Source organism: Thalassophryne amazonica, chromosome 16 (assembly GCF_902500255.1).
Source record: "Thalassophryne amazonica chromosome 16, fThaAma1.1, whole genome shotgun sequence".
Taxonomy (NCBI): domain Eukaryota; kingdom Metazoa; phylum Chordata; class Actinopteri; order Batrachoidiformes; family Batrachoididae; genus Thalassophryne; species Thalassophryne amazonica.
In genome coordinates this window covers 88,179,399-88,194,671 of record NC_047118.1, presented here as the reverse complement: position 1 = coordinate 88,194,671, position 15,273 = coordinate 88,179,399, and the positions used below count along the sequence as shown (strand labels likewise).

Genomic DNA, 15,273 nt, shown 5'->3' with positions numbered 1-15,273 from the left:
ATTTTTTTTAAATGAGTAAAATGTTCTTTTTTGGACCCTTAAAAAAAAGGTATGAGCTAAAAGCTGAAGCTTTGTCCTCATATTGATTAACTTTATAACAGAGAAGAATTTTCAAGTTCAAAAAATGCAATCAAGAATTAAACCTTTGTGAAATTCGCAAATACATATCCTTAAAAAGAGTTGTGAAATACATCTGATCTTGTACCTCTTGTTGCTGCAACTTAGATATAGGTTATATTACACGTAGCATTTAAATCTGTGACAATGGAACGGAGGACGATTCTCGTTTGTTGACTACAACAAGACAAGAGCCCCAGTTAATGACTTGAATACACACAAAAATGACTCATGATATTTTAATGGCTTTGAGAGGTGTTAAGAAGCGGACTTACCGATTCTGAAGAGCAGCGAATCAAAGAGCCACGAGCCATTGAATCGAAGAATTGCTTCAGTGATTCACGCTTTAAACTGGAGTTGCGCTGCAGAAACGGTTGATTACACGGTCCAAAATAAGCATAACGGTCCAAAATTAGATCGTAACGGGCTGCAACGTAAGACGAACGGCAGTAATTCCCAAAACCCTTCCGGACGACGAGTGAATCTGAATGTTTCAACCTCTTAGCAATAAACAAAAGTTTTTCATGCTAGAAATAAGGTCTACACAACGTGGGCTTAATAAAAAGTGTGACTGACGCAATGAAGCACATTTGACACATTACTACATAAACTGGGTTAATCAAACTGAGTTGAACTGAAACGGTAGAAATGTGGGGTGAATGTAATCGCAAAGTTATTACAAACAACATCCTTATACTCTTGTATGCTTTTGTCATCCGATCAGTCCAGTGTGACGGCGAACTACGGGGGCGGTGATGAACACATTTAAGCAGGGGTGTAAGCAGCTCTCAGTTGAATGGAGTCAGAGCTCCATCTACTGGACAAACAGTGCAGGTACATTTTACGTTGCCGACATAAACATTATTTCAGTAACTGTTCTGTTTATGAGAAATTATCGGTGTTTTATCGGCAAAATTTTGGCCGATGGTGAGTACTTTAAAAAGGGCTTATATCGGCCGATACTATCGGCTGGCTGATATATCGGTTGGGCTCTAGAAATAATATGTATATGTCACGGACATGGGCAAGCGAAGCTCTTCAGCATCTCACCATGTCATTTAAGTCCTTCACACTTTTTTTTGGGGGGGGGGGGGGGGGGGGGTAAACGCTCAAGGGAGCATTAGCATGGCTAGAACCTTTCAGCTTCTGGGGGGAGCTCTGCCCCCACAGCCTCCCCCCCCCCCCCTCCCCCCCCACACACACACCTTTTTAAGCATTTTTCTTTATTTGCCTCTCACATGCCTGGAAGCTCATCACCATCTAACCATGTCCTTTATGGCCTTCAGACTTTTTTCAGTAAAATGGTTCTTGGGAGCATGACTAAAACCTTTCAGCTTCTGGAGGGGGGCATTTTCCTTATTTTGCTAAGTGTTCCAATACTGTTGAGGGCAATTGAGAAACACTGAGGAGCAGCATTTTACATCTCATATATAGTGCAGCAGATAAGAGAATATTTAGAGTGGAATCTTACAAATGATGATACAAACATTGAATTCAGCACAAATAATCCATAGACATGAACTCTTTTGAAAAAACTGATTGGCCACTTGAATTTTCAATAGGCAGCCAAGGTAGGGGTCAACTGAAGAATTACACAGGGGTCAAAATTAAAAGATGCTCCAATCATATAGAAAACTACACCACTTTATTTGCCTGATCATAAAGATTCCAAAAAGGTGTAGTTTGGACTGTCTACGACTGAATGTTCTGGAGTTATGAAGTGAAAGCAGCAAGAATGGTGACAAAGGTCAGTTTCAGTTTATTGTCTAGTGTTTCTGGTCTGTTGTTTAGTTATGCAGCATATTAATATTACTTCACATATTCACAAATTTGGCCCTCAAAATGCAGGCAATAGTGTTTCTGAGAGTTATAAATTTAAAAATTTTCCAGGGGATACTCTTGTCTTGTTGCAGGCAAGAAACGAGAATCGTCCTCCGTTCCTCACTGGAGTTTATGAGATAGTTCTCTGGCTTGAGCACCAGCCAGTGCATAAGCTGAAGTTGTCCATCAGGTATAGGAAATAATAATAATAATATCCTGTTTTGTAGGTCTAAGTGCACAGCTCCAATAGTTGCGCAGATTTCAGTCAGAATTAATAACTTCAGAGCGAATTGGCATTTTATATCAAATAACACCTCTTTCCAAAGGTTATAATACAAACAAACTACAACCTGTTATGGTTTGGCTCTGGATCGGACCGAACTGCAGACTGGATCAGACTGGTGGATTTGGTGTGGGTAGGGACCAAGAACAGGACCGAACATGTGCCAGGTGGCCGCTCACGGAGCTGAGGTGGAGTTGCTGAGGAGATGAGTGGCGACATGAGTGGAATGCACTCGTAAAACACTGACAGTTCAGTTCGGAATTGTTCAGCGTGGAAGCTCAGACAGGAGGGTGTGTGGGAACACCAAAAATAGAAGGCTCGAGTATGGAAAAAAATAGAGAGGCCAGGTTTACCTCATAAGGAACGCTGAATTTCTGCTGAAGATGAGATGAACGCCCAGAGTTTAAGTACACAGGCCGATGATGAGATGCAGATGAGCTGCAGGTGTGATCACGGTTCTCAGCTCCATTTGCACACCATCTGGAGGGAAACAGACAGACAAAACACAACAGGACCAGACATGACAGGGACCAAGGCAGCCCACAACACAACTGACCAAAACCATTTTTTTTCCCCGAAAAATGAGACTCCCTGCATTTTTTATAAATCACATCCTGACGTGGAGCGCAGCCAGCTGCAAGAGCTGAGCTCAGAGTCTACGGAGTTACATTTGTGTCATTAATATCTGAAAGGAAATGCTCTTGACAAAAACTACAGATTTTGTTTATTTCTATTTCTGTCCAGAGATCAAGGATCCACCATATACATCAAGAATCCAATGACCATGTACACATTTTATTGATTTTTATTCATGTGCAGAAATCAAGGATCCAGTGACCAATTTCGTATTTATTTACTTTAAGACTCAATAAAATATTGACATAGAAAACCAGTAAAGCCCAATTTTAGTACACAGAAAATGCACAAGGAATTGATAAGGGAATCGATAAAGAATCGAATCGATAAAATCTTATCAATATCCATCCGTAGGTATGAGTATAATGATCGCTCACTTCTCAGCAACTGCAGCATGCAGAGGCTTGTGTAAGTCCAAGTGAAACGTCCTGACCTGCACCAAATTATGTGCTTGTGAAGGAGGACGTGCAGAGCAGATGAATATATGGCACATTTTGTTGCTTTAACATGAATGTTGTGACATGGTGAACTTGTTAAAGGCTTATTATGTTTATTTTTAGAGAGACATCAATGGACATCAACATGTCAGCATGTGTGTTTCTTTAGCATTTTGTGAAAACACCAAGCTGCAGATTCTGATAAATGTGTACTTACATAATATTTCTATATTTCAAAACTGCCACTTGCTGAATATTTATCTCTTTTTGTGAGTTTAAAGCTGTTTGTCTGATGAAAAGCCAGTTGATGATGGTCATACGAGTAGAATCATGCAGATGCACCAAACATTTATCCTAATCCTAATTAGTTATGTTTATCACCACACAGATGATAAGACGATTTGATTCCCATGTATTATTATTTGCAGTAACACCTTTTTTGTTACTTCCTTTATGAAGAGTTCTTAGGATACAAACTAGACAGAAAACATAAATTTTTGTTATTGATGCTATTGTATATGATTTGTATAATGGCCACGTTATATAAAATATAAACCTCTGTTATTTGGACATCATAACAATTAGTGAGAAATGTTGATTTGTACAAGTGCAAGTTGTGTGATGTGCAAATAAAGTTCATTTATCATCTGTATTTATGTTCAGTTTCTTTTTTTCAGCCATTTTGTAAATAACATGCCACGCCTACTTAATTTGCATATTTCGCTGGTGTCCACCCCTTAAATTGTTTATTATAATCTAAAGATTGAGTGGGAGAAGTTTCATGGTTTCTCCAAAATGCCAACAATTGGCCCATTTGAGAGATGAGATTTATTGCCTTTGTCATTACACGAGTGCAACAACAACAACAAAATTACGTTTACACTCTAATTACGTCAGACAAAATACAGCAATTAATCCAGAATCATTACTAGTTTACAGTGATAACGGCACACATCAGAATTAGAGACAACACATATACATTTGACATTGTTTATGTGCACTAAACTTGAAGCAATCCGTCATCTGAATTGAGGCAAAGTGAGTGAAGGCCGCAGCAGGAGGGGCCGCACCGCCCATTTGTGACCCCTTACTGTGGGTTTTTTTACTGAGAGACGGATCGTGTGTTTTCTGTGTGTCAACTGTGTTTAAAAAGCCGCTCGTCCACTCGCTTAATGTGACCTGATTTTACTTTGAGCAACCTGGAAATGACTGAATGACTTAATCAAACAGTTACATTCTGACCCAAGGGGTCGTATTGGTTCAATAATATCTAAGGGTCCTGTCCCACTGGTGTTTAGGAGGATTTGCGTATTGATTGCACATAAAATTGGCCCATATTCGCCAAACATCCGCAGTATCTGTGTAACATGCCTGTATGAGTCGGCCGTCATCCGAACACGTCCGTGATCATCCGCAGAGGCACGCATGTCTGCAGCCAGGATTTTTGAGTAGCTCAAAAATCTGGATGCGGATGACATCCGCCTTACATACTCCATATATACTCAATTCATACTCACTCTATGCGCTGTATATCTGCCGTTAACCGCTGATATCCGCAACTGACGGGGATTTGCGGCTTGGCAGCGGACTGGGACAGTGTGTAAAACAGATATGTATCGTGTCCATCATGTCCACATCACAAACTAAAATAAGTTGTAGCGAATGCATACAAACTGGCCACGAATAAAACATTTTTATTACATCTGCTTTGCAGCTGATTTGCGGACAATCTGTGAATGCTGAACAAACACGTCACATAAACCCAAAGTACTATATGTGTCAGAAAGCGACATACCTGCCAGTCAGTGACAGTCCGGCTGTGTAAATCCACAAAGACGTAGCTGCTGCAATCCAGGACTTTTATTTAACACCAACAAAAGGAAGAGTTGCTGTTTAGCCACAACTCACGCTGAAGTCTGTTTTCTGTGACACTCTCAAAAAAATAAATAAATAAAAAAAACACCGTCTCACACCCCGAGCGGCTTCCCCCCTCCCGCTCCCCAAACTCATGAACATGACAAAATGAACATTAACTCTGTGATCAACTTGTCTGAGTCCAGCAAATACTCCAGAGGCTGTATTGTTGGTGTGAATAGTGATGCTGACGGCCCGAGTGAGCTTATTTTATGACCGCAATGCAGATGCCGTGCACGCGCAACACGTGCGCGATGCATTGCGGTTTCCTCACTACATGCGTTATATAACCGTGATTGCTCATCATATATTCGCTATATATTATTAATATATCCGTAAATCACTCTGGGACATTTGTCATTTTTGACCATTTTTGTTGCGGACAACAGCGAACGCCCGTACTTTGTGTACTCAATCCATGCGCAATTAATCCTCTCCCCAGTGGGACAGGGCCCTTAGTTCAGTCGGAGATGCTTCATTCTCATTGATACATGGCAAGAAGCTCATTGTTTTGAATCTACACAGCTGTGAATCACAGAATATCAGTTGAAATTCGTTTAATTGAATGTTGTTCAGTCAGTTTACTGTGTATTTCTGTGCAGTTTCAAAGTTTATTTAATTGTGCTGTGGTTTGACTTCTGTGTCGTGAATGGAAAGCTGTTGTCAGGGAAATAAGTACAGTTTGTTTTTCCTGCTCCCACGACCCTCACTGTAAATATACAAAATATATGGACTTTTTGTTCTGTTCATCCTTAACCCTCGTAGGGTCTTGGTCTTTTTTTTTTTTTCTTACACAGGGAGTCCTGCTGGGTCTGGTGGACTCATTGCATTTGGGGGTTTTAAGGTCAACATAATCACACTTTTTCTTTTCTTAAATACTCAGAAGATATTTACTTCATCCCATTTGCAAGTAATATAAAGAACACATATGTTAAGTTTGTTCCTTTTCCTTTGTTCAGTCACATTTATGAATAGAAATGCCACTCATTTTTGTTGATATCTCTAATTAAAGTGTAAGAAAATAAGAAAATGCATCATAAAACAGGCATAACTGGAAAATAATTAACAAATGTATAAATTAAGCAAACTATAGTGTATTATTTATTTGAATTACATTAGAAATTTAACCTGCTCAGGTAAGTTTACACATAACATCTGTCTGAACAAAACATTAGCTCCATGAGGGACAGAGTTCCACTGTGTGTGTATTGCATATGTATTTCTTGCACTGGGTGCATGTATATTGTGTTTTTCTGTCCATCTTGGGTCCACACACATCACACACGAGTCCTGGCTCCTGAAGGGCTGGTCCTGAGGTTCTTTCATGCTTCAGAGCTGACTGATGCTGATCCTCCTCTACAAACTCAGCGTCATACTCTGAATGTTTAGAAATGTGATCCTCACATTCTGAAACGTCTTCCTCTGCATCACCATCAAAACCATCTGTCTCTTCCAGTATCAACAGTAAGGCAGATCTTGATCAGTTGTGGTATGGAACCATGCTGACATAATCCCCCCCACACATTTCTTTCATTGTCTTTATTCACTCTGCAGACGTGCACATTGACGTGCACATGTTGTGATTTTTACTCCAGAAGTTATGGTTGAATGTCACCATCATTTTCATGTGAAATTGATTAAACCGAGAGCTTATTTCAGGGTTTATTCACCATCTCATATTTTTGGTGGGTCAACGCCAAGATGGACAACATGAAAGATTCCCCCAAAATTACAAAAAGGGATACAAATGCTTCCACAAAAGCTTGTGGATGATTTGGGATTAAAATGAGGCCACAGTGGCCATTTACGGGCCAAACTGTTAATCCAGCGTTTTCTTATATTTAGTAGCAGAAACATGTCGAAAGAATTAAGACAACATCCAGAGAAACAAGCTCAGGTTCCTCTTCAAGGTTCAGAGCTTCACCACCAGCTCCTGGAACGCCGTCGACCATTTGTCTGTGTCAGCTGTCAGCGGGCTTTCTTAGCGTCAGCAGCTCCGGCGGTGCCCTAGCTTGTGTCTGTGCTGTGACGGCCTGCGATGTGGCTAACGCGGATGCTAACATTGTGTTGTTTTCTGATGTGTCCAGCCTGCAGGACTTAACGCTTTACAATCCTGAGCGAACCATCACAGTCAAAGGCTCGATTGAAGCGTGCTGCCAGGCTGAGGTGGAGATCATGAAGAAGGTCAGAGAGGCCTACGAGAATGACATCGCTGCAATGAATGTGAGTCTACCCGCCAGCTTCCGCTGGCCGCGCAGCACACTGGAGTCTTCACCGCCGACTCCCTCAGTAAAAACCGACACACAGAAACACAGCGCCAGCCTTCCTAGCTAATCAGTTTGATTAGCTTTATTGATTAGTTGAGTGGCCTTCGAGCGACCCCTAGTGGTCCACAAGTATATTGGTAAAATATCATATTTTAAAAGTAATGAAAACATTTCTCTCTCTCTCTCTCTCTAAGTTGTTTTTTGTCTGAAAAGGTTTGAGACCTGATTAATTTTTAGACAAAAATTCTATTTGCATTGTAATTATCAATATTTCAGAAACAGCAGAAACCAGCATAGACGTGGCGCCTACTCACACGTGACTGACTGTGGATTATTTCTGGATGTTTCTTCAGCCTGTGCAGCCTCTCACGTGCCAAACATGATAAACTAAACAACACCGGATTCATCAGATTATCAACATTTATATTAATTTATTTATGTTTCAGCTCCAAAAAGCCATATTTTATCCAAAAAAGGTTACATTTTGTGAAGCAGCCCAATGGTAGCTATTGACACCACTGTCATGCACAGAATACACACACGTGCACACACACACACACACAAAGACAGACACACACAGACATACACACAAATAGACGTACACAGAGACACACACACAAGACACACACAGACACATACACACACAAAGACAGACACGCACACACAAACAGACATACACAGAGACACACACAAAAACAGACACATACACACACAAAGACAGACACGCACACACAAACAAACATACACAGAGACACACACAAAAACAGACACATACACACACAAAGACAGACACACACACACAAATAGACATACACAGAGACACACACAAAGACAGACACATACACACACAAAGACAGACACAGAGACACACACAAAAACAGACACATACACACACAAAGACAGACACGTAAACACAAACAGACATACACAGAGACACACACAAAGACAGACACATACACACACAAAGACAGACACACACACACAAATAGACATATACAGAGACACACACAAAGACAGACACATACACACGCAAACACAAACAGACATACACAGAGACACACACAAAAACAGACACAGAGACACACACAAAGACAGACACAGAGACACACACAAAAACAGACACATACACACACAAAGACAGACACGTAAACACAAACAGACATACAGAGACACACACAAAGACAGACACATACACACACAAAGACAGACACACACACACAAATAGACATATACAGAGACACACACAAAGACAGACACATACACACGCAAACACAAACAGACATACACAGAGACACACACAAAAACAGACACATACACACACAAAGACAGACACGCAAACACAAACAGACATACACAGAGACACACACAAAAACAGACACACACACACAAATAGACATATACAGAGACACACACAAAGACAGACACATACACACACAAAGACAGACACAGAGACACACACAAAAACAGACACATACACACACAAAGACAGACACGTAAACACAAACAGACATACACAGAGACACACACAAAGACAGACACATACACACACAAAGACAGACACACACACACAAATAGACATATACAGAGACACACACAAAGACAGACACATACACACGCAAACACAAACAGACATACACAGAGACACACACAAAAACAGACACATACACACACAAAGACAGACACGCAAACTCAAACAGACATACACAGAGACACACACAAAGACAGACACATACACACACAAAGACAGACACGCAAACACAAACAGACATACACAGAGACACACACAAAGACAGACACATACACACACAAAGACAGACACGCAAACACAAACAGACATACACAGAGACACACACAAAGACAGACACATACACACACAAAGACAGACACGCAAACACAAACAGACATACACAGAGACACACACAAAGACAGACACATACACACACAAAGACAGACACGCAAACACAAACAGACATACACAGAGACACACACAAAGACAGACACATACACACACAAAGACAGACACGCAAACACAAACAGACATACACAGAGACACACACAAAGACAGACACATACACACACAAAGACAGACACGCAAACACAAACAGACATACACAGAGACACACACAAAGACAGACACATACACACACAAATAGACAGACACGCAAACACAAACAGACATACACAGAGACACACACAAAGACAGACACATACACACACAAATAGACAGACACAGAGACACACACAAAGACAGACACATACACACACAAATAGACATACACAGAGACACACACAAAGACAGACACATACACACACAAATAGACGTACACAGAGACACACACAAAGACAGACACATACACACACAAATAGACATACACAGAGACACACACAAAGACAGACACATACACACACAAATAGACATACACAGAGACACACACAAAGACAGACACATACACACACAAATAGACATACACAGAGACACACACAAAGACAGACACATACACACACAAATAGACATACACAGAGACACACACAAAGACAGACACATACACACACAAAGACAGACACACACACACAAATAGACACACACACAAACATACACAAATAGACATACACAGAGACACACACAAAGACAGACACATACACACACAAAGACAGACACACACACACAAATAGACACACACACACAAACATACACAAATAGACATACACAGAGACACACACAAAGACAGACACATACACACAGACATACACAAATAGACGTACACGGAGACACTCACACAAAGACACACATAGACACATACACACACAAAGACAGACACACACACAAATAGACACACACAGACATACACAAATAGACATACACAGAGACACTCACACAAAGACACACATACACACACACAGACACATACACACACAAAGACAGACACACACACATAGACACACACATACACACACACAGACACATACACACACACAAAGACAGACACACACACAAATAGACATAAACAGACACACAAAGACACACATAGACACACAGACATACACAAATAGACATAAACAGACACACAAAGACACACATAGACACACAGACATACACACACAAAGACAGAGACGCACACACACATAGACACACACACAAAGACAGACACACACACAGACATACACAAATAGACATACACAGAGACACACACAAAGACACACAGACATACACAAATAGAGATACACAGAGACCCACACACAAAGACACACACAGACACACACAGACATAGACACACAAAGACAGACACACACACACACACAAATAGACACACACACAGACACACACACAAAGACAGACACACACACAAATAGACACACACATACAGACACACAAATAGACATACACAGAGACACATATACACACAAAGACACACATCAAATCAAATCAATTTTATTTATATAGCGCCAAATCACAACAAACAGTTGCCCCAAGGCGCTTTATATTGTAAGGCAAGGCCATACAATAATTACAGAAAAACCCCAACGGTCAAAACGACCCCCTGTGAGCAAGCACTTGGCGACAGTGGGAAGAAAAAACTCCCTTTTAACAGGAAGAAACCTCCAGCAGAACCAGGCTCAGGGAGGGGCAGTCTTCTGCTGGGACTGGTTGGGGCTGAGGGAGAGAACCAGGAAAAAGACATGCTGTGGAGGGGAGCAGAGATCAATCACTAATGATTAAATGCAGAGTGGTGCATACAGAGCAAAAAGAGAAAGAAACACTCAGTGCATCATGGGAACCCCCCAGCAGTCTAAGTCTATAGCAGCATAACTAAGGGATGGTTCAGGGTCACCTGATCCAGCCCTAACTATAAGCTTTAGCAAAAAGGAAAGTTTTAAGCCTAATCTTAAAAGTAGAGAGGGTGTCTGTCTCCCTGATCTGAATTGGGAGCTGGTTCCACAGGAGAGGAGCCTGAAAGCTGAAGGCTCTGCCTCCCATTCTACTCTTACAAACCCTAGGAACTACAAGTAAGCCTGCAGTCTGAGAGCGAAGCACTCTATTGGGGTGATATGGTACTATGATGGGATAAGATAAGATGGGACCTGATTATTCAAAACCTTATAAGTAAGAAGAAGAATTTTAAATTCTATTCTAGAATTAACAGGAAGCCAATGAAGAGAGGCCAATATGGGTGAGATATGCTCTCTCCTTCTAGTCCCTGTCAGTACTCTAGCTGCAGCATTTTAATTAACTGAAGGCTTTTCAGGGAACTTTTAGGACAACCTGATAATAATGAATTACAATAGTCCAGCCTAGAGGAAATAAATGCATGAATTAGTTTTTCAGCATCGCTCTGAGACAAGACCTTTCTAATTTTAGAGATATTGTGCAAATGCAAAAAAGCAGTCCTACATATTTGTTTAATATGCGCATTGAATGACATATCCTGATCAAAAATGACTCCAAGATTTCTCACAGTATTACTAGAGGTCAGGGTAATGCCATCCAGAGTAAGGATCTGGTTAGACACCATGTTTCTAAGATTTATGGGGCCAAGTACAATAACTTCGGTTTTATCTGAGTTTAAAAGTAGGAAATTAGAGGTCATCCATGTCTTTATGTCTGTAAGACAATCCTGCAGTTTAGCTAATTGGTGTGTGTCCTCTGGCTTCATGGATAGATAAAGCTGGGTATCATCTGCGTAACGATGAAAATTTAAGCAATGCTGTCTAATATTACTGCCTAAGGGAAGCATGTATAAAGTGAATAAAATTGGTCCTAGCACAGAACCTTGTGGAACTCCATAATTAACCTTAGTCTGTGAAGAGGATTCCCCATTTACATGAACAAATTGTAATCTATTAGATAAATATGATTCAAACCACCGCAGCGCAGTGCCTTTAATACCTATGGCATGCTCTAATCTCTGTAATAAAATTTTATGGTCAACAGTATCAAAAGCAGCACTGAGGTCTAACAGGACAAGCACAGAGATGAGTCCACTGTCTGAGGCCATAAGATCATTTGTAACCTTCACTAATGCTGTTTCTGTACTATGATGAATTCTAAACCCTGACTGAAACTCTTCAAATAGACCATTCCTCTGCAGATGATCAGTTAGCTGTTTTACAACTACCCTTTCAAGAATTTTTGAGAGAAAAGGAAGGTTGGAGATTGGCCTATAATTAGCTAAGATAGCTAGGTCAAGTGATGGCTTTTTAAGTAATGGTTTAATTACTGCCACCTTAAAAGCCTGTGGTACATAGCCAACTAATAAAGACAGATTGATCATATTTAAGATCGAAGCATTAATTAATGGTAGGGCTTCCTTGAGCAGCCTGGTATGAATGGGGTCTAATAGACATGTTGATGGTTTGGAGGAAGTAACTAACGAAAATAACTGAAAGCAGCCAAAGAGAACGATATTTCTTTGGGATGGTTATGAGTAATTTTTTCTCTAATAATTAAAATTTTATTAGCAAAGAAAGTCATGAAGTCATTACTAGTTAAAGTTAAAGGAATACTCGGCTCAATAGAGCCCTGACTCTTTGTCAGCCTGGCTACAGTGCTGAAAAGAAACCTGGGGTTGTTCTTATTTTCTTCAATTAGTGATGAGTAGTAAGATGTCCTAGCTTTACGGAGGGCTTTTTTATAGAGCAACAGACTCTTTTTCCAGGCTAAGTGAAGATCTTCTAAATTAGTGAGACGCCATTTCCTCTCCAACGTACGGGTTATCTGCTTTAAGCTGCGAGTTTGTGAGTTATACCATGGAGTCAGGCACTTCTGATTTAAGGCTCTCTTTTTCAGGGGAGCTACAGCATCCAAAGTTGTCCTCAATGAGGATATAAAACTATTGACGAGATAATCTATCTCACTCACAGAGTTTAGGTAGCTGCTCTGCCCTGTGTTGGTATATGGCATTAGAGAACATAAAGAAGTAATCATATCCTTAAACCTAGTTACAGCGCTTTCTGAAAGACTTCTACTATAATGAAACTTATTCCCCACTGCTATCTAGACTCATAGACTATCTCAGTAAGATAGTCTATGTGCTGCCGTGACACCACTTTTTCCAGAATTTTAGAGGAAAACAATAGATTTGATATCAGCCAATAGTTTTTCAATACACTCGGGTCAAGATTAGGTTTCTTAAGTAATGGTTTAATCACTGCAGATTGAAACATTGAGAAACAGATCTAGAAGTTAAAGAAAGATGAATAGTTTCCAGCACAGTCGGCCCAAGAGTGGGCCACAGGTCCTTAAACAGTTTTGTTGGTATAGGATCAAATAAACAGGTTGTGCTTTTTGTTGATATTACAAGTTTCATTAGCACGCCCATTGCGATACTATCAAGTTCTGTAAACTGTCTATGTGTAATTTGTCTGGAAATGGAATGGACTGCTCCAACAACAGACCAGAAACTGTTCATTGTGGAACCAGAGCGCTGCCATGGTTCATCTAAGCAGCACATGTCCTGGCATGTGTTTAGGTGCCACCTCAGGCCGACGCAGCAAGCAGAAAAGTTGCGTGTGGAATGCCAGCGCAGTTACTGATCACAAAACTCAAGGTCTGAGCTGCAATAGAAATGTCAGATTTAAGAGATCGTGACCCTGAGCCATCCCTTAGTTATGCTGCTATAGACTTAGACTGCTGGGGGGTTCCCATGATGCACTGAGTGTTTCTTTCTCTTTTTGCTCTGTATGCACCACTCTGCATTTAATCATTAGTGATTGATCTCTGCTCCCCTCCACAGCACGTCTTTTTCCTGGTTCTCTCCCTCAGCCCCAACCAGTCCCAGCAGAAGACTGCCCCTCCCTGAGCCTGGTTCTGCTGGAGGTTTCTTCCTGTTAAAAGGGAGTTTTTCCTTCCCACTGTCACCAAGTGCTTGCTCACAGGGGGTCGTTTTGACCGTTGGAGTTTTTCCGTAATTATTGTATGGCCTTGCCTTACAATATAAAGCGGCTTGGGGCAACTGTTTGTTGTGATTTGGCGCTATATAAATAAAATTGATTTGATTTTGATTTATGCTGTTTGTATTTATAATAATAAAAATAATCACAGAGTCTTTTTATACCTATTCTGGAAAATAATTTGCAATTTCTTTTCTATAGCAACAGACTCACCTGATCCCGGGCCTGAATCTGGGAGCCCTGGGTCTGTTCCCATCCTCCTCCAATATGCCCCCACCTCCTCCTGGAAACTCAGTCAGCAGCGCCCCCTATGGATGCTTTGGTGTAAGGATTTCCACTCACTCATCTTCAACCACTTACTTCAATTCAGGGTGGGGCCTATCCCAGCAGTCATAGAGCTCAACGCAGGATACCAGTCTGCCACAGGGACACATACAGACAATCAAACACATTCACACCTACTGACAATTTAATGTTACCAGTCCACCAAACCCGCATGTCTTTGGATGTGGGAGGAAGCCGGAGCACCCGGAGGAAACCCATGCAAACACGGGGAGAACATGAAAACTCCACACAGAAAGGCCACAGGTGGGAATCGAACCCATGACCTTCCCGCTGTGAGGCAACAGTGCTAACCACTAATCCACTGTGCTGCCCATTTCTGCTTTCCAATTTTCACAAATCAAAAGTGTGATCAAAAGTGCGTTTGTGGGACAGAACAGAAACAGGTCTGCTGGGAAGGTTCTTGAAGGAGATTAGAGCTGTCATGAAACTGAAGCACAGAGACCAACTGGAATGATGATGTGGTGAAAAAAACCATGTTGGAGGATAATGATTGCTGGATGAAATTGTAAAAGTAAATGACTGCATTTATATAGCTCTTTTTTGTCATTGTAAAATTGTAAAAGTA

The 15,273-nt window shown here is 40.9% G+C and overlaps 1 protein-coding gene across 1 annotated transcript in view; it reads left to right on the top strand.

Moving 5' to 3' along the window:
* igf2bp1 (insulin-like growth factor 2 mRNA binding protein 1) overlaps positions 1 to 15,273 on the top strand; it is a 268,477-nt gene that overhangs the window by 196,239 nt on the left and 56,965 nt on the right. Inside the window, exons 9-10 of the mRNA XM_034190879.1 lie at positions 7,296 to 7,431; positions 14,565 to 14,687. Coding sequence (XP_034046770.1) covers positions 7,296 to 7,431; positions 14,565 to 14,687 — 259 coding nt within the window. The remainder of the gene's footprint in view (positions 1 to 7,295; positions 7,432 to 14,564; positions 14,688 to 15,273) is intronic.